The 23374-nt window shown below is 40.9% G+C and overlaps 4 protein-coding genes across 4 annotated transcripts; all 4 read right to left on the bottom strand.

Annotated features, from left to right (window-relative positions):
- Positions 1-398: 398 nt before the first annotated feature.
- LOC130676926 (uncharacterized) lies at positions 399-2654 on the bottom strand. Its single transcript, XM_057483433.1, has one exon. The coding sequence runs from the start codon at positions 2652-2654 to the stop codon at positions 399-401; it is 2256 nt and encodes a 751-aa protein (XP_057339416.1).
- A 327-nt stretch (positions 2655-2981) lies between these two features.
- On the bottom strand, positions 2982-3623 carry LOC130676925 (uncharacterized). The gene has a single exon (XM_057483431.1). The coding sequence runs from the start codon at positions 3621-3623 to the stop codon at positions 2982-2984; it is 642 nt and encodes a 213-aa protein (XP_057339414.1).
- A 1683-nt stretch (positions 3624-5306) lies between these two features.
- On the bottom strand, positions 5307-8102 carry LOC130676924 (uncharacterized). The gene has a single exon (XM_057483430.1). The coding sequence runs from the start codon at positions 8100-8102 to the stop codon at positions 5307-5309; it is 2796 nt and encodes a 931-aa protein (XP_057339413.1).
- Positions 8103-8429: 327 nt separating this feature from the next.
- LOC130676923 (uncharacterized) lies at positions 8430-9071 on the bottom strand. The gene has a single exon (XM_057483429.1). The coding sequence runs from the start codon at positions 9069-9071 to the stop codon at positions 8430-8432; it is 642 nt and encodes a 213-aa protein (XP_057339412.1).
- Between the last annotated feature and the right edge of the window lie 14303 nt (positions 9072-23374).

Below are 23374 nucleotides of genomic sequence, written 5' to 3'. Positions count from 1 at the left end.
CCATCGAGTTGGTGGAGTTCGTTCATCAGTGAGAAGGACTAGTGAGCCGAGTTTGATGTCATTGCGAGCATGATGCCACTTGGTTCGAGCCAGATGACGTTGAATGTAACTGGTAGACCAGTGATTCCAAAAATGCTGGACACGTTGCTGAATGAACTGCCAGCGAGAGAGTCTTGATACTTCTGTATCCATGAGTGAAGGTTCAGGGATTGCAACTATTGGTCTCCCAATGAGAAAATGACCTGGAGTGAGCGATGAAGGATCCTGAGGATCGTCGGATAGAGCCTCCAATGGTCTCGAGTTCAAAATCCCCTCCACTTGCGTTAGAAGAGTCGTAAGTTCTTCAAACGTGAAGGCTGATTCTCCGAGTGTGCGAGTTAGGTGATGTTTCACTGATTTCACTGCGGCTTCCCATTTACCACCCATATGGGGAGCAGCAGGAGGATTGAAATGCCATGTGATTTGATGCACAGTGGCCCAATCGAGTAGAGCATGAGATTCTTGAGTGCCTTGAGTGAAGAGCCGCTTGAGTTCCGAGTACGCGCCTTGGAATGTCGTTCCACAGTCGCTGTAGAGTGCTGTACATATCCCTCGACGTGAATAAACCGTCGGAGAGCTGCTATAAATCCTGATGATGAGTAGTCGCTGACAAGGTCGACGTGAACTGCTGATGTGGTCAGACAGACAAACACACAGATCCAGCCCTTGTATATCCTGGATCCTCGACCTTTCCATGATTTGATTGATACTGGACCAGCGTAATCGACTCCAGTGTGAGAAAATGGTGGCGCTGGGGTGACACGTTGAGTTGGGAGTTGTCCCATTAATTGCTGAGCCCGAACACCTCGATGACGAGCACAGACGAGACAATTGAGTATGTGTGAACGTACTGGTTGACGTCCACCAATGATCCAGTATCGGAGTCGAGTATGAGCGAGTGTGAGTTGAGTACCACCATGCATGGTACGCTGATGGGCATCAGAGATGACGAGTCGAGTTAGAGCAGCATCACGAGGTAAAATTGCAGGATGCTTCTGTTGATCTGAGTCTGGAGCATTTTCCAATCTCCCCCCTACTCGGATGATGCCATCGGTGTCTTGATAAGCCACCAACCGAGCAAATGGGTGATCCTTTGGCCATGATGCCTGTTTTGCGAGTAGTTGGAGTTCAGAGTTGAAATGAGTACGTTGAGTTTCCTTGATGCAGAACTGGAGTGCGAGATTGATTTCAGTTGATGTGAGTGGACGAGCGAGAGTCGAGTGTGGTATGCGTTTGATCATATCGCGTACCCCCCCCCCACGAATTGCTGTAACTGTGAGCATGCGCAACAGTGGGATTGGACGTTCCATTAGCGTCCAAGACGAGTTGAGTGGTTGAGCCGAAACATAGAGTGATTTGACTGGACGTTCTTCCAGGTGAGTATCTGCATCTTTATGAATAGGACTGGTTGGCCAGGACGGCGAGTCTTCGAGCAACCATAATGGGCCAGACCACCATAGTTGATGAGTTTTAAGCTGACTGGTTGTCAAGCCTCGAGTTGCACAATCTGCTGGATTGTCAGTGCCAGGGACAAACTTCCAGTGGCCATCTGGAATTAGTTCTTGAATAAATGACACCCTATTCCTGACAAAGTCTTTCCAGCGAGACGGGTGCGAGTGTATCCACGTGAGCGTGATTGATGAATCGGTCCAAAGATATGTTGGCACATGCGAGTAGTTGAGTGTAGTCTGGCAGTGTTTGACGAGTTTTGCCAACATGTGAGCCGCGGTGAGTTCCAAGCGTGGAATCGTTAGGGGTTTCAACGGTGCCACCTTGGTTTTAGAGCAAAGCAGCGTAACCTTTGCCCTCTGAGTTCGAGTTGTTGGTAGGACCTTGATAAATACTGCCGCAGCCATCGCCAATTGCGAGGCATCGGAGAATCCATGGATTTCTGGAGCCGAGCTCGTGGACGAGTGGATCCATCTGGGAATCTTGATGATATGAATCATATCGAGTTGAGTTTTGAATGAAGTCCATTTCTGTCGTAATTCTGCAGACAATGGAGTGTCCCAGCCGAGTTTTACAAGCCAAAGTTCCTGCATGAACATTTTGGCTTGAATTATGAGTGGTGATAGGAATCCCAGTGGATCAAAGATCTGAGCAATCTCTGATAGAATTGCACGTTTTGTGCACGGTTGAGTTGAGCATGGTGGCGAGTGTTTGAACGAGAATTGATCCTTGTTTGAAGACCAGTACATCCCAAGAATTTTGGTGCTGACTTCTGGATCCTCTATTTTGTATTTTGTAATCGCTTCCGCACGATTGAGCTGAAGTAGTTTGCGATGATTGCTTGCCCATTTGGCGAGTGGGAATCCGCCCGCCTTGCACAGACCCTCGATATCATCCGCAACTGCTTGCAGTGACTCGAGATCATCTGCGCCTCCGGAAATGTCGTCGACATACCGTCCTTTTGTGAGTGGATCGATTGCGAGTGGGAATCTATGTCCTTCATCTTCGACCAATTGGAGCAGGGCTCGAACAGCAAGAAATGGAGCTGATTTCGTCCCATAAGTAACTGTGGTGAGTTTGAAGGGGATGATGTTTCCTTCCTTATCAAACCAGAGTATTTGTTGCAGACCTTGGTCCTTTTCGTGAACCAAAATCTGTCGATACATTTTGGTAACATCTGTGATGAAGATGAACCGGTGTTGTCGCGAGCTGATGAGTACGTCGAAGATGTTAACGAGTAATTTTGGCCCGGTATGCATGATGTCGTTGAGTGAGAGTCCTGAGCTGGTTGGTTTTGAGCCGTTGAAGACCACACGGATCTTGAAGTTGTTGTTGTCCTCCTTCAGTACCCCATGGTGGGGTAGGAAGTATTAAACTGATGATGTAGATGATGCCGCAGGCACCATGTGCTTGAGTTCGAGATACTCTGCCATGAAGTTCATGTAGAGTGTTTTGAGCCGAGCATCATGATCAAGCCGTCGCATGAGATGTTGTCAGCAGCGACGAGCTGCTGTGTATGAGTTCCCCAGTTGTTGCGGGTCTGATATCAATGGCAATCTGACGATGTATCTGCCAGAGATGTCTCGAGTGTGAGTGTCCCGGAAGTGAGCTTCACAAGCCTCTTCTTCGGGAGTTAATGAGCGTAGTTGAGTTGAACTGACCTCTTCTTGGAGCCAGAACCGAGTTAATAAATCTTGAAGATCTTGATCATGATGATTGGAGACAGCATGATGAATTCTCAGTGGTTTGTTGAGCCGAGCTTGGACTGGACCAATGATAATCCAGCCGAAGATGGTGTTTTGAGCGAGTAATCCAGGAGAGTTGCACTTGATGATCTCGCCAGTGATGACCTGGCCGTAGTAATCAGCTCCAAGGATGACATCCGTTGGACCTGGGGTTCCAAACTCTGGATCTGCGAGCGTGAGATGCGAGTACTGTTCCAAGTCGGTGTTTTGGATTTGGTCAGATGGTAATTGAGCAGTTAAACCACTGAGGATGTGAGCCTTTATCGTGAGTGATTGATCCGAGTGGTATGAACGCAGAGTGAGAGTTGCACACCCTCTGGTATGGCCAGCCTTGGCTGCACCGATCCCTAGGATAGTAAGGTGTGATCGAGCACGAGAAATATTGAGCATTCTTATCAATGAATCTGAAACAAAGGATATCTCAGAACCGGTATCTAAGAGAATGCGTATTGGGTGAGTACTTAACTTGGTCACTACGTAGACTTGACAAGTCGCTAGTAACGTAGCGTAATGATGAGTTTGAGTACAACCAGTTGTTGAGTTCTGAGTAGGCGAGTGATGAGTACGAGTGCTGCGATCATGAGTATGTTGAGCTTGAGTGTGGGCAAGTGTGTTGTTTGAGTGCGATGAGCTTGTAGTAGGCGAGTGCAAGTGAGTATCGAGTGCTTGAGTGTCGTGCGGAAGCGCAAAGTCTTATTGAGTTTGAGCAGGAGCACTTTGTCTCATGGACGACGATGCTTGGAGTGAGTGGGAGTTGGAGCGTCCGTCATAGAAACTCCCTCCCCTGTCGATTTCTTTCCATCATAATTGGAGAATATGGTGAATTGATTATAAGATTAGAGTTTATAGAGTATGGGAGCACGAGTTTAGTCTGTGATCACTTTTACGCGGTTTCCACCATCCGATCCGGCTCGAAGGACCATAATGTGAAATATTAACTTAAAAACTACATTAAATATTTAGTTTGCTGGATCGGGATGGTGAAAGAAATAAAAATTCACTTATTTGGTGTATTGTCCATATTTAATAAAAATAAATCACAGATAATAGCGTAGAGTACAAGAGTCGATCACGAGTTCATATTAGAGCACTTATTGAACATTATTCGATTGCATTTGAGTTTAATTGAGTTTTATATAAATTGCATGGCACCGTACACATGAACATTATATTATATACATATAGAGCGTAGTTGAAGATCGAGTTTGTTGAGTTTAATGAATACGAGTTTATAAATTTACACGGCACCATACACGTGAATTAATTTATACAAAAGAGCGCAATAAAGAGTAAATTATTAACAATTAATGATTTACAAATATCATCAATAGTTCGAGTATACATTTTTGTCACAATTAATTTTGATACGCGACATTGAGAACGAGTAAGAGCCGAGTATGAACTTAAGATGCGTAGCGAGCCGAGTCTGAACGTATAATTACTTTGCAGTCACAAATAAAATTTGATATTGATTTTTGAGATTAAGATTACTGGATGACTGAATGATGACATCAGTCACACTAGTTGGCATCGAGTACGAGTAAATAATTGAGCAATGAGTAATAAAGTAAATTGTAAATTGAAATAAATTATTTGTGGCTGCAAAGTCACGTGATGGCGAGTATGTGAATAGATATAGCCCGCACGTTAGTTTAACACGCGGTCACCACAGCAATGAGCACAGAGTTTATATATGACAAAACAGATATAATTGAAGAATATAGATGATGACAAATACATGGTGAATCAGCGAGTTGCACTTAGAATGATGTACTTGATAATGTAGAGTAATGAACACGATGTAGTTGAATTACAATAAAACTGGTAGCACGTGGTGTTCTATCACAAGTGTTGTAGAATAATGCCAGTTGCCGCGTAGCTGGCTATCGAGTTGAAATTCCGAGTATCAGAGGGCGCGTCGATAGCAGCACCTCTGGTATAGTAGAGCGTCGAGTTATCAAATGTTCTGGCGCGAACATTTGAAATTTACGCAACATTCCGCCCGCCATCAGGAACAGAGTTGCTGATTATGATCTTGAGTACCTGATGATTGGTGAGTAGATTGCCATTGAGTTAGGCATCTGGTTCTGGAGCAAGTGGTAAGAGTGCGAGCTTGGCAATTGGACGAGTGAGAGTACCAGTGGCTGTTTGAATGGTTACCACTCGAGTGAGGTTGTCCTTCCCTGGATGGAGTGCAGTCACTTTCGCGAGTGGCCATCGAGTTGGTGGAGTTCGTTCATCAGTGAGAAGGACTAGTGAGCCGAGTTTGATGTCATTGCGAGCATGATGCCACTTGGTTCGAGCCAGATGACGTTGAATGTAACTGGTAGACCAGTGATTCCAAAAATGCTGGACACGTTGCTGAATGAACTGCCAGCGAGAGAGTCTTGATACTTCTGTATCCATGAGTGAAGGTTCAGGGATTGCAACTATTGGTCTCCCAATGAGAAAATGACCTGGAGTGAGCGATGAAGGATCCTGAGGATCGTCGGATAGAGCCTCCAATGGTCTCGAGTTCAAAATCCCCTCCACTTGCGTTAGAAGAGTCGTAAGTTCTTCAAACGTGAAGGCTGATTCTCCGAGTGTGCGAGTTAGGTGATGTTTCACTGATTTCACTGCGGCTTCCCATTTACCACCCATATGGGGAGCAGCAGGAGGATTGAAATGCCATGTGATTTGATGCACAGTGGCCCAATCGAGTAGAGCATGAGATTCTTGAGTGCCTTGAGTGAAGAGCCGCTTGAGTTCCGAGTACGCGCCTTGGAATGTCGTTCCACAGTCGCTGTAGAGTGCTGTACATATCCCTCGACGGTGAATAAACCGTCGGAGAGCTGCTATAAATCCTGATGATGAGTAGTCGCTGACAAGGTCGACGTGAACTGCTGATGTGGTCAGACAGACAAACACACAGATCCAGCCCTTGTATATCCTGGATCCTCGACCTTTCCATGATTTGATTGATACTGGACCAGCGTAATCGACTCCAGTGTGAGAAAATGGTGGCGCTGGGGTGACACGTTGAGTTGGGAGTTGTCCCATTAATTGCTGAGCCCGAACACCTCGATGACGAGCACAGACGAGACAATTGAGTATGTGTGAACGTACTGGTTGACGTCCACCAATGATCCAGTATCGGAGTCGAGTATGAGCGAGTGTGAGTTGAGTACCACCATGCATGGTACGCTGATGGGCATCAGAGATGACGAGTCGAGTTAGAGCAGCATCACGAGGTAAAATTGCAGGATGCTTCTGTTGATCTGAGTCTGGAGCATTTTCCAATCTCCCCCCTACTCGGATGATGCCATCGGTGTCTTGATAAGCCACCAACCGAGCAAATGGGTGATCCTTTGGCCATGATGCCTGTTTTGCGAGTAGTTGGAGTTCAGAGTTGAAATGAGTACGTTGAGTTTCCTTGATGCAGAACTGGAGTGCGAGATTGATTTCAGTTGATGTGAGTGGACGAGCGAGAGTCGAGTGTGGTATGCGTTTGATCATATCGCGTACCCCCCCCCCACGAATTGCTGTAACTGTGAGCATGCGCAACAGTGGGATTGGACGTTCCATTAGCGTCCAAGACGAGTTGAGTGGTTGAGCCGAAACATAGAGTGATTTGACTGGACGTTCTTCCAGGTGAGTATCTGCATCTTTATGAATAGGACTGGTTGGCCAGGACGGCGAGTCTTCGAGCAACCATAATGGGCCAGACCACCATAGTTGATGAGTTTTAAGCTGACTGGTTGTCAAGCCTCGAGTTGCACAATCTGCTGGATTGTCAGTGCCAGGGACAAACTTCCAGTGGCCATCTGGAATTAGTTCTTGAATAAATGACACCCTATTCCTGACAAAGTCTTTCCAGCGAGACGGGTGCGAGTGTATCCACGTGAGCGTGATTGATGAATCGGTCCAAAGATATGTTGGCACATGCGAGTAGTTGAGTGTAGTCTGGCAGTGTTTGACGAGTTTTGCCAACATGTGAGCCGCGGTGAGTTCCAAGCGTGGAATCGTTAGGGGTTTCAACGGTGCCACCTTGGTTTTAGAGCAAAGCAGCGTAACCTTTGCCCTCTGAGTTCGAGTTGTTGGTAGGACCTTGATAAATACTGCCGCAGCCATCGCCAATTGCGAGGCATCGGAGAATCCATGGATTTCTGGAGCCGAGCTCGTGGACGAGTGGATCCATCTGGGAATCTTGATGATATGAATCATATCGAGTTGAGTTTTGAATGAAGTCCATTTCTGTCGTAATTCTGCAGACAATGGAGTGTCCCAGCCGAGTTTTACAAGCCAAAGTTCCTGCATGAACATTTTGGCTTGAATTATGAGTGGTGATAGGAATCCCAGTGGATCAAAGATCTGAGCAATCTCTGATAGAATTGCACGTTTTGTGCACGGTTGAGTTGAGCATGGTGGCGAGTGTTTGAACGAGAATTGATCCTTGTTTGAAGACCAGTACATCCCAAGAATTTTGGTGCTGACTTCTGGATCCTCTATTTTGTATTTTGTAATCGCTTCCGCACGATTGAGCTGAAGTAGTTTGCGATGATTGCTTGCCCATTTGGCGAGTGGGAATCCGCCCGCCTTGCACAGACCCTCGATATCATCCGCAACTGCTTGCAGTGACTCGAGATCATCTGCGCCTCCGGAAATGTCGTCGACATACCGTCCTTTTGTGAGTGGATCGATTGCGAGTGGGAATCTATGTCCTTCATCTTCGACCAATTGGAGCAGGGCTCGAACAGCAAGAAATGGAGCTGATTTCGTCCCATAAGTAACTGTGGTGAGTTTGAAGGGGATGATGTTTCCTTCCTTATCAAACCAGAGTATTTGTTGCAGACCTTGGTCCTTTTCGTGAACCAAAATCTGTCGATACATTTTGGTAACATCTGTGATGAAGATGAACCGGTGTTGTCGCGAGCTGATGAGTACGTCGAAGATGTTAACGAGTAATTTTGGCCCGGTATGCATGATGTCGTTGAGTGAGAGTCCTGAGCTGGTTGGTTTTGAGCCGTTGAAGACCACACGGATCTTGAAGTTGTTGTTGTCCTCCTTCAGTACCCCATGGTGGGGTAGGAAGTATTAAACTGATGATGTAGATGATGCCGCAGGCACCATGTGCTTGAGTTCGAGATACTCTGCCATGAAGTTCATGTAGAGTGTTTTGAGCCGAGCATCATGATCAAGCCGTCGCATGAGATGTTGTCAGCAGCGACGAGCTGCTGTGTATGAGTTCCCCAGTTGTTGCGGGTCTGATATCAATGGCAATCTGACGATGTATCTGCCAGAGATGTCTCGAGTGTGAGTGTCCCGGAAGTGAGCTTCACAAGCCTCTTCTTCGGGAGTTAATGAGCGTAGTTGAGTTGAACTGACCTCTTCTTGGAGCCAGAACCGAGTTAATAAATCTTGAAGATCTTGATCATGATGATTGGAGACAGCATGATGAATTCTCAGTGGTTTGTTGAGCCGAGCTTGGACTGGACCAATGATAATCCAGCCGAAGATGGTGTTTTGAGCGAGTAATCCAGGAGAGTTGCACTTGATGATCTCGCCAGTGATGACCTGGCCGTAGTAATCAGCTCCAAGGATGACATCCGTTGGACCTGGGGTTCCAAACTCTGGATCTGCGAGCGTGAGATGCGAGTACTGTTCCAAGTCGGTGTTTTGGATTTGGTCAGATGGTAATTGAGCAGTTAAACCACTGAGGATGTGAGCCTTTATCGTGAGTGATTGATCCGAGTGGTATGAACGCAGAGTGAGAGTTGCACACCCTCTGGTATGGCCAGCCTTGGCTGCACCGATCCCTAGGATAATAAGGTGTGATCGAGCACGAGAAATATTGAGCATTCTTATCAATGAATCTGAAACAAAGGATATCTCAGAACCGGTATCTAAGAGAATGCGTATTGGGTGAGTACTTAACTTGGTCACTACGTAGACTTGACAAGTCGCTAGTAACGTAGCGTAATGATGAGTTTGAGTACAACCAGTTGTTGAGTTCTGAGTAGGCGAGTGATGAGTACGAGTGCTGCGATCATGAGTATGTTGAGCTTGAGTGTGGGCAAGTGTGTTGTTTGAGTGCGATGAGCTTGTAGTAGGCGAGTGCAAGTGAGTATCGAGTGCTTGAGTGTCGTGCGGAAGCGCAAAGTCTTATTGAGTTTGAGCAGGAGCACTTTGTCTCATGGACGACGATGCTTGGAGTGAGTGGGAGTTGGAGCGTCCGTCATAGAAACTCCCTCCCCTGTCGATTTCTTTCCATCATAATTGGAGAATATGGTGAATTGATTATAAGATTAGAGTTTATAGAGTATGGGAGCACGAGTTTAGTCTGTGATCACTTTTACGCGGTTTCCACCATCCGATCCGGCTCGAAGGACCATAATGTGAAATATTAACTTAAAAACTACATTAAATATTTAGTTTGCTGGATCGGGATGGTGAAAGAAATAAAAATTCACTTATTTGGTGTATTGTCCATATTTAATAAAAATAAATCACAGATAATAGCGTAGAGTACAAGAGTCGATCACGAGTTCATATTAGAGCACTTATTGAACATTATTCGATTGCATTTGAGTTTAATTGAGTTTTATATAAATTGCATGGCACCGTACACATGAACATTATATTATATACATATAGAGCGTAGTTGAAGATCGAGTTTGTTGAGTTTAATGAATACGAGTTTATAAATTTACACGGCACCATACACGTGAATTAATTTATACAAAAGAGCGCAATAAAGAGTAAATTATTAACAATTAATGATTTACAAATATCATCAATAGTTCGAGTATACATTTTTGTCACAATTAATTTTGATACGCGACATTGAGAACGAGTAAGAGCCGAGTATGAACTTAAGATGCGTAGCGAGCCGAGTCTGAACGTATAATTACTTTGCAGTCACAAATAAAATTTGATATTGATTTTTGAGATTAAGATTACTGGATGACTGAATGATGACATCAGTCACACTAGTTGGCATCGAGTACGAGTAAATAATTGAGCAATGAGTAATAAAGTAAATTGTAAATTGAAATAAATTATTTGTGGCTGCAAAGTCACGTGATGGCGAGTATGTGAATAGATATAGCCCGCACGTTAGTTTAACACGCGGTCACCACAGCAATGAGCACAGAGTTTATATATGACAAAACAGATATAATTGAAGAATATAGATGATGACAAATACATGGTGAATCAGCGAGTTGCACTTAGAATGATGTACTTGATAATGTAGAGTAATGAACACGATGTAGTTGAATTACAATAAAACTGGTAGCACGTGGTGTTCTATCACAAGTGTTGTAGAATAATGCCAGTTGCCGCGTAGCTGGCTATCGAGTTGAAATTCCGAGTATCAGAGGGCGCGTCGATAGCAGCACCTCTGGTATAGTAGAGCGTCGAGTTATCAAATGTTCTGGCGCGAACATTTGAAATTAACGCAACAGGAAGGATAATTTACAATTAATTAATTTATTTCACAATTAACAATTTTTTTCCTTTATTTATTCAACCTTGACAATATTTATTTAACCTTTATTTTATAAACCTCATAAACCTTGTTACCTTATTAAACCTTATTACCTTATTAAACCTTATTACCTAATGTCAACTACCTTTGACTATCTTAAAACAATAATTAATGAACTCTTAATTGAGCCACTACCTTTGGCTATGACACACACACACTCACACTAAGTCCCCTGGACTATAACACACACAACTTTTCTTAACTATTTTTCCACGTGGTCAACAAGACCCTCTACGTGGCTAAAACCTTAATTTTAATACCCGCGCGGTCTCCTGGACCCTCTACGCAACTTTTACACAAATTCACGCGGTCACCTTGACCCTCCACGTGATAAACCTTTAACACTAGTTTACACGGTCCCCTGGACCCTCTACGTGAATAAAACCTTATTTACTTATTAACAAATTCCATAATTACACTATCCACTCTCAAACACTTTACAATATAAAATTTCATTATTTTAATTTAACTATATTAAAATTCCTTATCAATTAATTTATACCGTTTATTCAATTACCACATTATTATTTACCAAATTGAAATCACTAATCATTTAACCACTAATTTCTTTATCAATTTAATCAATAATTTTGTTAAGACGGTTTTAGGATTTATTTTATTTTGCCGCTTAACATTTTACTCACTGACTCTATATCCAGTACTTAAACTCGAACACGTTTTACTTTACGACACCTTTAACGTTTATATTTTATTAATTAATTTTATTTAATTACTTAAATTAATTCTAATTAATTTATCCTATTATTAGTGACTACATAATTCTGACTAGATTGCAATTGCTTTTCCGGCGAATGCCTTACGCAACCTGCCTGGAAAATTCCAGAAGAATTTTCTGGCAATGCTTTATACAACCTGCCTGGAAATAACAAAGCTAATTATATTGAGACCGGTTTTCGATTGAATATTACACGAAAATGGACACGACAATACTCTGCAAACACGACGTATAACTGCGTATTTAATTAATAAATATTCTGGGCATATTTTGTAAAATACCTATCACGATTTATGTTGAATTCCTAAACCGTCGATTGTCCAGTATGAGTTGTCCTGGTCTGGTAATTGTTCTGGTCCGTGTAATTGTCCTATTCCGTGTAGTTGTCCTGGTGGTTACTTGGTCCTCCCGGCTCGGTGCTTCCCGGTTGTAACTTTGGGCGTCTGGATGTTTGCCCGATCCTACTGACTCTTTCCTGAACGTCTGTTCAGTCTGGTCGTTCCGGTCACTACTCCTCTTATTCGCTGCTGTCTTCTAGTTTTATTAATTCCTCTCGATTATTTTCAGCAATGATCGGAAAACCCCTCCCTTAATTACTTATGATTGGGCCTAGCGTGAGAGTATTTTCTATTAGCGCGACCGGCGACAAGTCGAAAAACTTAATCGAATGCTCAATTAGGGTAGCAGGTAAGGTAGGTGGCCATCAGTGATAAATCACGATTTTGGTCAACAGAATGACCCAATTTACCCCGTTACAATTATTACTATTATTACTGTTGTTATTATCATTAGAATTACTTATTTACTCCGAAATTTTAAATTAACCGCACTGTAGGTTACGTGGTCTCACGAGAGCCAATCACGTCGTAGTGGCCGTGAGCGAGAGGTACAGCCGATATACGCTCTCTCTCGCACCTTAAACGTCACATAGTGCTGTTCACACGCACTTACGCGAAACTTTATGACGATCTGGCAGATCGAAAGTGCCATCAACATGATCTGGCTTTTAGCGATTATTTATGTTTAATTACCTAGATTACCCTCTTAAAATTGCAGCGTGCCTCAAGAACATTTACTGAATTAGTTTTACAAACTACTTGTTACTAGTCTGGCTTACATTAAGTGCCGACTAATTGATCTGGCTTCTTCATGTATCAATTCGTTAAATATCTAACTTCGACATATATAAAAATCAAAATGCCTAAAAATTTTTTTTTCTATAATAAAATTTCCCTTTTTAAAAAATTCAAGGGTTGCAAGGGGGCCGCTACCCTCCAGCCAGACCTCGATTACCTTTTTTAGGGGTCTCTTAGGGACACTCACAAAAATTTGCTAAGTGCCTCAAGAATGTACCCAAAATTGCTGATCAGCTCTCGGACTATACAATCACTTTACATATTTTTTTGTGTATTTTAACGTCGAATTGACAATTTTAATTAAATATTTATAACTATAATATTTCGTACGTTTTTGTTTAATTAAGCACAAAAAAATGATTTTTATAACTTTTTTAGCGGGAAAAAAAAATTTTTAATTATATATTTGGAATTTGAAAATTTAAAAGATTCTCTTAACTAGCAAATAAAACTAGAAAATTGACTTTTTTATTTGCATCTTTAATTTTTTCTCGGAAATATTATTTTGTCATTTCTTATATTCGAAACTTCACACATTTACAAAAAGTGGAACAAAACTAGCATAAATTTTTATATATAGGCTTATTGTAAAACAGCTGCAATAAATTTCCTGAAAAATATCTCGTATAACAGGGCTAAGCTGCTACTCTGGTCGTCCTTTTTAAGGGCGCCACTGGAAGTAATAACGGCCTCCCAGAGCCGGATCTTAGATCATCAGGGTCGTTGTAAATTAATTAATTTGTAAGAGAAGGAAGAGGAAGGATAATTTATAATTATTAACACTTGATTTAAATAATAATTTTAACCTTTATTTATATGACTTTATAAACATTTTTATACCTTGTAACACTTATAAACCTTATTAACCTTTTTGACCTTATTAAACCTTATAACTACCGTCAACTACCTTTGACGTTTTAAAACTTATTTAAGCCAACTACCTTTGGCATCACACACACTCTCACACTGAGTCCCCTGGACTTATTATACACACACACGCGACTCAACTAAACCTTAACTTAATCGTCCACGCGGTCACCAAGACCCTCTACGTGGCTAAAACCTTATATTTATTCCCGCGTGGTCCCCTGGACCCTCTACGCGACTTTTACCTTAACAATTAATTCATTCACGCGGCCACCTTGACCCTCAACGTGACTTTAACACTAACAATTTTAAAATCACTAACACTATTTTCACTTTTAACCCACACATTCTTTTGACAATTTTCCTTTTACCAATATTAAAATCCTTCGATTCAATTCACTGTTTAAAATTACAAATCAATTACTATACAACCAATTAACCGTCCTTCACCAACAATACAATTAATTAAGTAAAATTTAGTTTAAAGATATTATTATTAATTAATTAATTTTTAATCAACTGTCTCACTATTACTTTTATTTCCATTTTCGTAATTGTCTGTAACCACAATAAATTTACGTCAGAAATCCCAATACCACGTTCACCCGATTCTCACTCGATTATTCAAAGTATACGTCACTGACTACTTTCGACTTTCCTTGATTATTTACTTTTCTGTTCAGACACTTAATTTTCTTTTATTGTTATAAACTTTAATTTATTATTTACTATTACACTGGTCACAGAAATTAAGGGATAGAAAAAAAATCCGAAATTTTTAGGTGATTTTCAACATGCTGTAACTCGGTGAAAAATGGTCGTATAAAAAAACTAAAAAAAGCAAATTGTAGCCTCAAGTTTCTAGTTTTCAGATCTGGAGCTCAAAATTTTTTATCATGTACGGTTCCGGAGTAATCATGAGAAAACCAACGAAAAAAAATTTTCAAAATTTTTGCTGGTCTTTCAATACCTCTATGGGCGACAATAAATTTTTTTGAATAATCCGACTGTCTGACTTTTCTCGGAAATTTTATGCCCTTTAATTTGGTGGCCTTAAAAAGTCTCTACGACGATTTGGCGCCGAGTTATCATTGATCAAAGCAAAAAAGTCCATTTTGGCTTTGATAATCAATAACTCCGGATGTATTGGTCGTACAGAGAATGGAAGCAGGGTTTTGAAAACTGAAAAACATTCTCTATAAGGCAAAATTAGTGGCATTTGATAGAAAAATTTTTTTTAAAGCGATATTGTTTGGTAAAAAACAGGTCAAAATTCACAAATTTAAGGATATTCGGAAATCTTGCTATAACTTTGGAAATAAAGGATGAACAAAGGATATCTTCGACTTTTTTTCAACCTCAAAGTGTCCTGAAAAAACCCTGAAAATTTCAAATCGCTGCGATTTTTTTTTCTTAGTGCCCCGAAGCTTTAAATTTATCGATTTTGTCAAAAATCACCATAATTGGTAGTTTCTCGGTTTTTGTTCATTTTTTCGATTTGAAAATGGTTTTTTTACCAATAGTCTTCATTTCTTTGATCAAAAAGATCGATTATCGAAAAAAATTGAAAAAAAAAAAATTTTTTTTCAAAATTTTTTTTTTCAAAAATTTTTTTTTTTTCAAAATTTTTTTTTTTGTTGTATCTACAATGATTTATCATTGTCAAAAAAAATTCCTAAAATTTTTTTTACCGCTGTAACTGCATCTGCTTCAAATGTCAACTTAACAAACATACCCTTTGGGTAACTCTAATGCCGGCGGTAAAAAAAATTTTAGGAATTTTTTTTGACAATGATAAATCATTGTAGATACAACAAAAAAAAAAATTTTGAAAAAAAAAAAATTTTTGAAAAAAAAAATTTTGAAAAAAAATTTTTTTTTTTTCAATTTTTTTCGATAATCGATCTTTTTGATCAAAGAAATGAAGACTATTGGTAAAAAAACCATTTTCAAATCGAAAAAATGAACAAAAACCGAGAAACTACCAATTATGGTGATTTTTGACAAAATCGATAAATTTAAAGCTTCGGGGCACTAAGAAAAAAAAATCGCAGCGATTTGAAATTTTCAGGGTTTTTTCAGGACACTTTGAGGTTGAAAAAAAGTCGAAGATATCCTTTGTTCATCCTTTATTTCCAAAGTTATAGCAAGATTTCCGAATATCCTTAAATTTGTGAATTTTGACCTGTTTTTTACCAAACAATATCGCTTTAAAAAAAATTTTTCTATCAAATGCCACTAATTTCGCCTTATAGAGAATGTTTTCCAGTTTTCAAAACCCTGCTTCCATTCTCTGTACGACCAATACATCCGGAGTTATTGATTATCAAAGCCAAAATGGACTTTTTTGCTTTGATCAATGATAACTCGGCGCCAAATCGTCGTAGAGACTTTTTAAGGCCACCAAATTAAAGGGCATAAAATTTCCGAGAAAAGTCAGACAGTCGGATTATTCAAAAAAATTTATTGTCGCCCATAGAGGTATTGAAAGACCAGCAAAAATTTTGAAAATTTTTTTTTCGTTGGTTTTCTCATGATTACTCCGGAACCGTACATGATAAAAAATTTTGAGCTCCAGATCTGAAAACTAGAAACTTGAGGCTACAATTTGCTTTTTTTAGTTTTTTTATACGACCATTTTTCACCGAGTTACAGCATGTTGAAAATCACCTAAAAATTTCGGATTTTTTTTCTATCCCTTAATTTCTGTGACCAGTGTATTTAATAATTTTAATTATTGATTAATTAAATTTTATCTCAGACTTTTCGCGTCTGTTAACTGTCTTATTTAGTTATTTAACGGTCTCTTTATAAATTTCAATTTATTTATTCAATTAATTTTATTTAATTAATTTTATTTATTTATTTTAATTAATTACTTTTATTTAACGCGGATTTGACCACGAAATTTCTGGCTTGTGTTGTCACACAATAGGCCTAGAATTTTCTACGACGCAATAATTCCGGCAATGGCCTGGAATTATGAACGACACCCTGGATCCGGCTGAAGGGCCTGGATCTGGTTAGACAAACGTCTGGCTTAAATTAATTTTAACAAAATTTACACTAATTAATCTATTACGGGCCTAGACCCGGATTTACCCGATGAACGACTAAGTATTTTTATAGAATTAAATTAACATTCTGGCTTGGGCCTAGAACAATTAATTTAATTAATACCTGATGTAATTTCTGATGTTTTCCGGCGGCTTGCTCTCCGTCTGGTGGTTCCTCTCGTCAGGTTCCTTTGGCTCTCCGTCTCGTTCGTCAAAGTTCCAAATTTACTTGCTCTCTCCTGCGTTAATTCAGCGTCTCAATCCTCGGTGGTCTATCCGGTTGTGTGTAGGTCTTGATGGTTACCCGGCCCTGCCGGTTTTGTCTTTGTACGTCTTGATGGCTACCCGGCCCTGCCGGTTCTGCCTTTTTACGTCTTGATAGCTTCCCGGCCCTGCCGGTTCTGTTTTTCCTCTGCTGCTGTCTTGCGTTTTTAATAATTTTGCTCGAGTATCTTCGGTGGCTATCGGAAAACCACTCCTCTACTAATTTATGATTAGGCCTAGCGTAAGAGTATTTTCAATCAGCGCGCCCGGCGACAAGTCGAAAAACTCATTAAATTGCTCGGTTGGGGTTGCGGGTAGGATAAATGACCATCAGCGAAAAATCGCGATTTCGGTCAATAAAATAACTCATTTTTCCCTGTTACACTCGGATGGGATAAAAGAGCGAATCTTATGGGCTATTTCAATTTTTGAGATATCGAGCTAAAGCGTAAGGAGTTTTTTTTTTTTTTTTTCAATGGTCTCTGCAATAATCAATGAATAGCAAATTTTTTATTGTTGTAATCAAGAAACTGATTTTATTCTTTTAAATACAATATAACTTTAATTCAAAGTCGGTTATTTAAGAGAAATTTACAGTATTAATTTAAATCTTTTTTATATTGTCACGATATTTAGATATCGCGGCATCTTCGCATTAGGTCGGATGAGGCAGCAGATGGCAGCACACGCTGCTCAACACGTCTCATATATTATTATTATTGTCGTTACTATTATTATTATTATTTTATGTATTATCTTATTTTATTTACTGTATGATTATTATTTAATTAATTTATTAGATACAAATTGCGTTCAACTTAGTAAAATTTACTGAATTTTATAAACGATAAAATGGATTTTATATACGCTGGGATGGATAATTGCGCATTTATTTATTTAATTATTTGATTATTATTATTATTATTTTGGTTGGTTGACGCATGCGCGTCAACGCAACAGTTGGCCGCCGTAAATTTGTTTATTTATTTAAAATAAATTTACGGGTCTTATAAATAAAATGAGGGAATATTTGTTTATAATATTATATTATTAATTGGCCCTGAAATATGCGAATGGTCATTTAATGTCGGGAATGGACAAATTACATACAAAACAACTCATGCATCATGTTGGTGTCGATGAGTACATTAACATGCGACAGGTATATGGCTCCATTGGTTAAAATGGGAGAACACTATAAGATGGCGCCGGCCGAGGTGCCGGCATGGGACTCACGTGCTGCCATGGTCAGACGTGGATAAGCAATTGTAAGAGCAAGGTGTGTTGCTGTTGCCGTAAAATATTTCTTTGTTGGGACGCCATTTGGCAATTATTGAAATTTATAAAGTGTATGGGACACTTGGCAGTCGCATTTAATTCGAGTTGTTGCAGTAATTATTGCCAATTTAATAATTGAGATCAATGGAACCTGTACGCATTTTATATTACAACGGAGACTGTAAGTACCTTTGTGCTATATACATTGGCGTGTAATTTGTTCCCGCGTTGGTGGCCATTTGTATATCTTTCACGTGGGAGTGAGAGAAGGAGCAATACTTATAGTAGATTCCAATACATATATATACTTGCGTACTTGTTTGTCCCAGCGGAAACTTATCCAAAACTTGGAAACCTAATAATTATTATTGTATTGATGGATTAATTATTAGGGAGTGTCCATATGTTTTGGCGGTAAATATTAAAAATATTTACATTTATTATTTATAATTTTGAGTATTATTGGGAACGTTTTATTTTAGTTGCGGTAGATATTTACAATTAATCAATTTTTATCTGGAAACATTTCTGAGTTGATGCGATAATTATCATTTGTATTATTTATTATTTTGCGGTAAATATCTACCCATATGTACCTTATTATTTGCTTAGTATTTAGCATTTTGAACAGTATTTTACAATTATCTAAATATCACCAGTGGTTCTGATATTAAATTTGCGTTAAACAATCAAAGTATTCCTGAATTTCTGCGTATTCCACAATTAATAGTGTGATATAATTTATATTGTGCGCATAAAAATTAGTATAATTAATTAGTTATATTTATATTTTCAGTTATCACGTGCGAGTGATAACAAAAGAAACTGTGGTTTTTATTAAATTATTTTTTTTGCGTATGTGACTATTGGTCACACAAGAATTTATATTGTGAAGTGAATATTATTTCTTATTATTATTGTCTTATTATTTATATACAGCTGAATAATTATAAACTAAAATATATCGGGTAAATGGCTACCAACCCGGGATTTATTTAAATCTTATTATTTATTTATTGCAAACTATCTCTTTCTTGCTATCCTTTTCCAATACCTGAAAACTGCTCTCTGTTTTATTTTATTATTTCATTTTCATTTCATTTTCTTTCGTTATTGTTTATTTGTTATTTCGTTCGTGGGGCACACGAACTGGCGCCCAATTCGGTTGTCTAACCCAGCCTGAGAAGAGCTGAGTGTCCAGGGGGATCGTGGGCATCTCCAAAGGACATTTTTGGTTTTGTTTATTATTTTTAGTTTCAGTTTCACCATCGGTGGGCCATAACGCCTATTTGACACTAACCACACTCCGCCGTGGGTAGTGTGAAATAGTAGTGAACGTTATATGGCGCCCAACGTGGGGCCAGGGAGCCATTGAAATCGTACGGTTTGATTTTTGAAGTTTCAGGTTTTGGTGCGGAGATTTGGATCGCATCGAGAGATTTCGGTTGTCGTTTCCGAGTATTTAATCTATTTTGTTGTTTCCGGGTAATTTATTTATTTTGTTTGCGGGTGATACATCGTGGCTGTTGTATTAATTTATCGTGTATTATTTATTTATAATCAAAAATGGATTCGTGGCGCGAGATTTGGGACAAATCGAGTGCGTTATTGGCTGAATGTCAGCGAATGCGTGGGGGAAACGAGGATGATCCACCACAAGAGCGACAAAACGCGAGTCATCCTCCAACCACCACACCATTGGGCGATGAATTGCGAGCCGCGGGCCGTCATGAGCACGATGACACGACGACGGTGGAAGACAACGATGATCAGGAGAGTGATAGTACCCTACCACCGTCTGAACTCACGTGGTTGATGGACCAACCACCTTCGAGACTCAAAATGGTACTGGCCAGTTTTGGGTTGTCGACTTTTGGGTCACCACTGGTTTTGCGAAATCGATTGAATCGATACCATCAGAGGGCGCTGGGTGCCATCAATGTGAGATGGAGCCCAGCGGTGGATGAAATTCCGACGGGAACTGATACAATTCCAGAATACGTCGACGTTTCAGCGCTGCGAGAGTACTTGCGCAGTCGGTGGTTGAATCACCATGGGTCCGATAGTGTGATACGTGACCGGGTCAGACGGTTGATGGACCGGGATGATGGCAAGGATGTCTTGTGGGACCCATTGGTGGACGAGCTGATGAGGGAATCAGCTGTTGGTCGTGAACGGGATGATTTGGCAATCATGGATCGATTGCACTCCATGGGGATTCATTCCCACCCTCCTACAACGACTGGAACGCCAACTGTGCCGGTAACCAGTACCCCAACGGTAACGGTAGCTCAAGGAGTGCAGCAGCAATCCCCAATGGACGCAGTTGCGACCCATCGGGATGTCGTGGAGATATTAAGGGTGTTCGAGACCCGAATCACGACCATGTTGTCAAACATAACTGCTGGCACGTCATCAGCAATCGCATCACGCCCGTTGGATCCATTCCGGGCGTCGTCACCAATTCGCAGCTGTGTAGCTGCAACCATGCCATCCTACCTAAGTGCCATACATACGACATCGGGGCCAATGGGCGGTTTGAGGGCCAATACTCAAACAGTAAATGCGTGTGGGCCTCAAATGAGCATGGTACCACCAGCATGTACGACATCAGCGTCCAACGTACATGTACATTGGCCACCAACACCAAATCGTGGCCATGGGGCTACCCACCAGCCACACCATGGGCGGCCATCAGACCATGGGGACGATTCTGACTCCAGTGGTAGTCCATCATGGTCTTCAAATGATTCTTACGCCAGCCAGAGGGCCGACCGACGTTCAAGGTCAAGATCCCATGGCCGGGATCGCGATTATGGGGCAATCGCGCGTAATTGGAAGCTGTCATTCGCTGGGGATGGCTCAATGACAGGAGATGAATTCCTACGGCGATTGTCCGTGTTAATGCGCAGTGCGGGCATACGACATGAAGATCGGTTGGCAGTCCTGCCAGAAGTGTTTACCGGTGTTGCTGCAACGTGGTGTTCAGCAAACTTTGAACGGTGGACGCGATGGGAGCAGTTCAAAGACGAGTTTCGCACGTGGTTTACTGGTGGAAGGCGCCAGCGGGAGATCAAAGCAGATATTCGGGCACGAAACCAAGGGGAAAAGGAATCGTCTCGAAATTATTTAATCTGTTTGCAGAGTCTGTATTCTCGATTACGCCACCCCCCAGATGAATCTCGACAAGTACGTCGAGCGTGCCAAGGGTTACGACCCGAGTTCTGGGATCACTGCCCAGCGGGTAAATTTGAGACGTATTCCTCGTTACTGCACGAAGCAACTCGTCTAGAGGAAAAATGGCGAGCTGCTAAGATTCGACGTGCACCACCACCACGGGAGGAAGCGTATGTAAAAGAGTGTTCATATGCCTATGGACCCAAACAACCCCGTGACCATAAAGGATTACTTCATGCGGTAGCTGATCATGGATCTGGTGAGTCGGATAAACAAACACCACCAGTGGGAAAGCCAACATCCAAGAAGTCCAGAAAGTCCAGGAAACGGGACAGACAAGATGTTTCTGACCAAGAATTGGCACCGGTGGGAAACGCAGTCAAGCCTGACATGCCGTCAGGACCAAACCTGCCACCGGTGAGGCCAAATCCACCAATGGTACCTGGTGGAAACGTTCCGGGGAATCCGTCGACGTCTCGGGGCCCGGGAAATTTGAGTCCTCGAGCACCATCATTCCGTCGACCGCGATTCTGTTTTAACTGTGGGTCATTGCAACATCTCAGTTATGATTGCCGGGAGCCGCACAGGGATGTATGTCCAAGATGTGGGACTGTGGGCAAGACTGCAGTGACTTGCCAGTGCCCACCGCGATCTATACTGTCAATAAACGCCAATGCGGGCCGTCAATAGAGGGTGACGGTTCTCATAGCGTGGTAACCCCTCAACCGACAGAGGAACAAGGTGGTTGCAGCAGTTCATCGATCACCAGAGGAGTTTAATGACCCCGGGGCTGGGTCTAACCCATTTGATGGTCGCATGAGAACTCTATTTTCTGTAAATCTTTCTACTGCTTTTGCTATTTTACTATTGCTTACTCTGGACATATTGAGTTAAAGAACCGGTGTGGGTGATCTTAAACGATTGTTTTTATTTCAGCAGTAGCGGCCGCACGGGTTTACAGCAGCTGTGAGATCTACCGCGTGTCCTCAAGTTTATTTGGGACCCGGAGGTGATCCGTCGATACGGGTTAAACTAACCACTGGGCGGAAAACTACATTTATTAATATTTTATTTATTTTTCGTTCTTTTATGTTGATATATTTTTTTTAATTTATTCTGGATATTGTGTTCGTTGATGTGTCCCCATTGGTAGGCGGCCACAAACGGGGGAAATTGGATCATTGTACACCCTCGACGTGTTAATTTTAGTATTATTAAAGCGCCACCGTTTCATTAATCATGCATAACTCATTTATACACACTCATACCTATTCCTCATTTACCTAATTCCCAATGGTAGCAGGAACGAGAAGGGAAGTGGAATGTTGAGTTTGTTTGAAACACGCCAATGGATGCGAAGACTGCTGTTGTCTCGGCCAAAGGTCTTGCAGAGGGCTAAGACCGGCCTGGTGGGGGGGTGTCACGATATTTAGATATCGCGGCATCTTCGCATTAGGTCGGATGAGGCAGCAGATGGCAGCACACGCTGCTCAACACGTCTCATATATTATTATTATTGTCGTTACTATTATTATTATTATTTTATGTATTATCTTATTTTATTTACTGTATGATTATTATTTAATTAATTTATTAGATACAAATTGCGTTCAACTTAGTAAAATTTACTGAATTTTATAAACGATAAAATGGATTTTATATACGCTGGGATGGATAATTGCGCATTTATTTATTTAATTATTTGATTATTATTATTATTATTTTGGTTGGTTGACGCATGCGCGTCAACGCAACAGTTGGCCGCCGTAAATTTGTTTATTTATTTAAAATAAATTTACGGGTCTTATAAATAAAATGAGGGAATATTTGTTTATAATATTATATTATTAATTGGCCCTGAAATATGCGAATGGTCATTTAATGTCGGGAATGGACAAATTACATACAAAACAACTCATGCATCATGTTGGTGTCGATGAGTACATTAACATGCGACAGGTATATGGCTCCATTGGTTAAAATGGGAGAACACTATAAGATGGCGCCGGCCGAGGTGCCGGCATGGGACTCACGTGCTGCCATGGTCAGACGTGGATAAGCAATTGTAAGAGCAAGGTGTGTTGCTGTTGCCGTAAAAT

This window comes from Microplitis mediator, chromosome 11 (genome assembly GCF_029852145.1).
Source record: "Microplitis mediator isolate UGA2020A chromosome 11, iyMicMedi2.1, whole genome shotgun sequence".
Taxonomy (NCBI): Eukaryota; Metazoa; Arthropoda; class Insecta; order Hymenoptera; family Braconidae; genus Microplitis; species Microplitis mediator.
This window is presented reverse-complemented; position numbering and strand designations above follow the sequence as displayed.

Bases quoted from the DNA above. Each gene is read 5' to 3' on its own strand.
- LOC130676926 (XM_057483433.1), bottom strand. From the start codon at position 2,654: ATGTATCGACAGATTTTGGTTCACGAAAAGGACCAAGGTCTGCAACAA.
- LOC130676923 (XM_057483429.1), bottom strand. From the start codon at position 9,071: ATGCTCAATATTTCTCGTGCTCGATCACACCTTATTATCCTAGGGATC.
- LOC130676924 (XM_057483430.1), bottom strand. From the start codon at position 8,102: ATGTATCGACAGATTTTGGTTCACGAAAAGGACCAAGGTCTGCAACAA.
- LOC130676925 (XM_057483431.1), bottom strand. From the start codon at position 3,623: ATGCTCAATATTTCTCGTGCTCGATCACACCTTACTATCCTAGGGATC.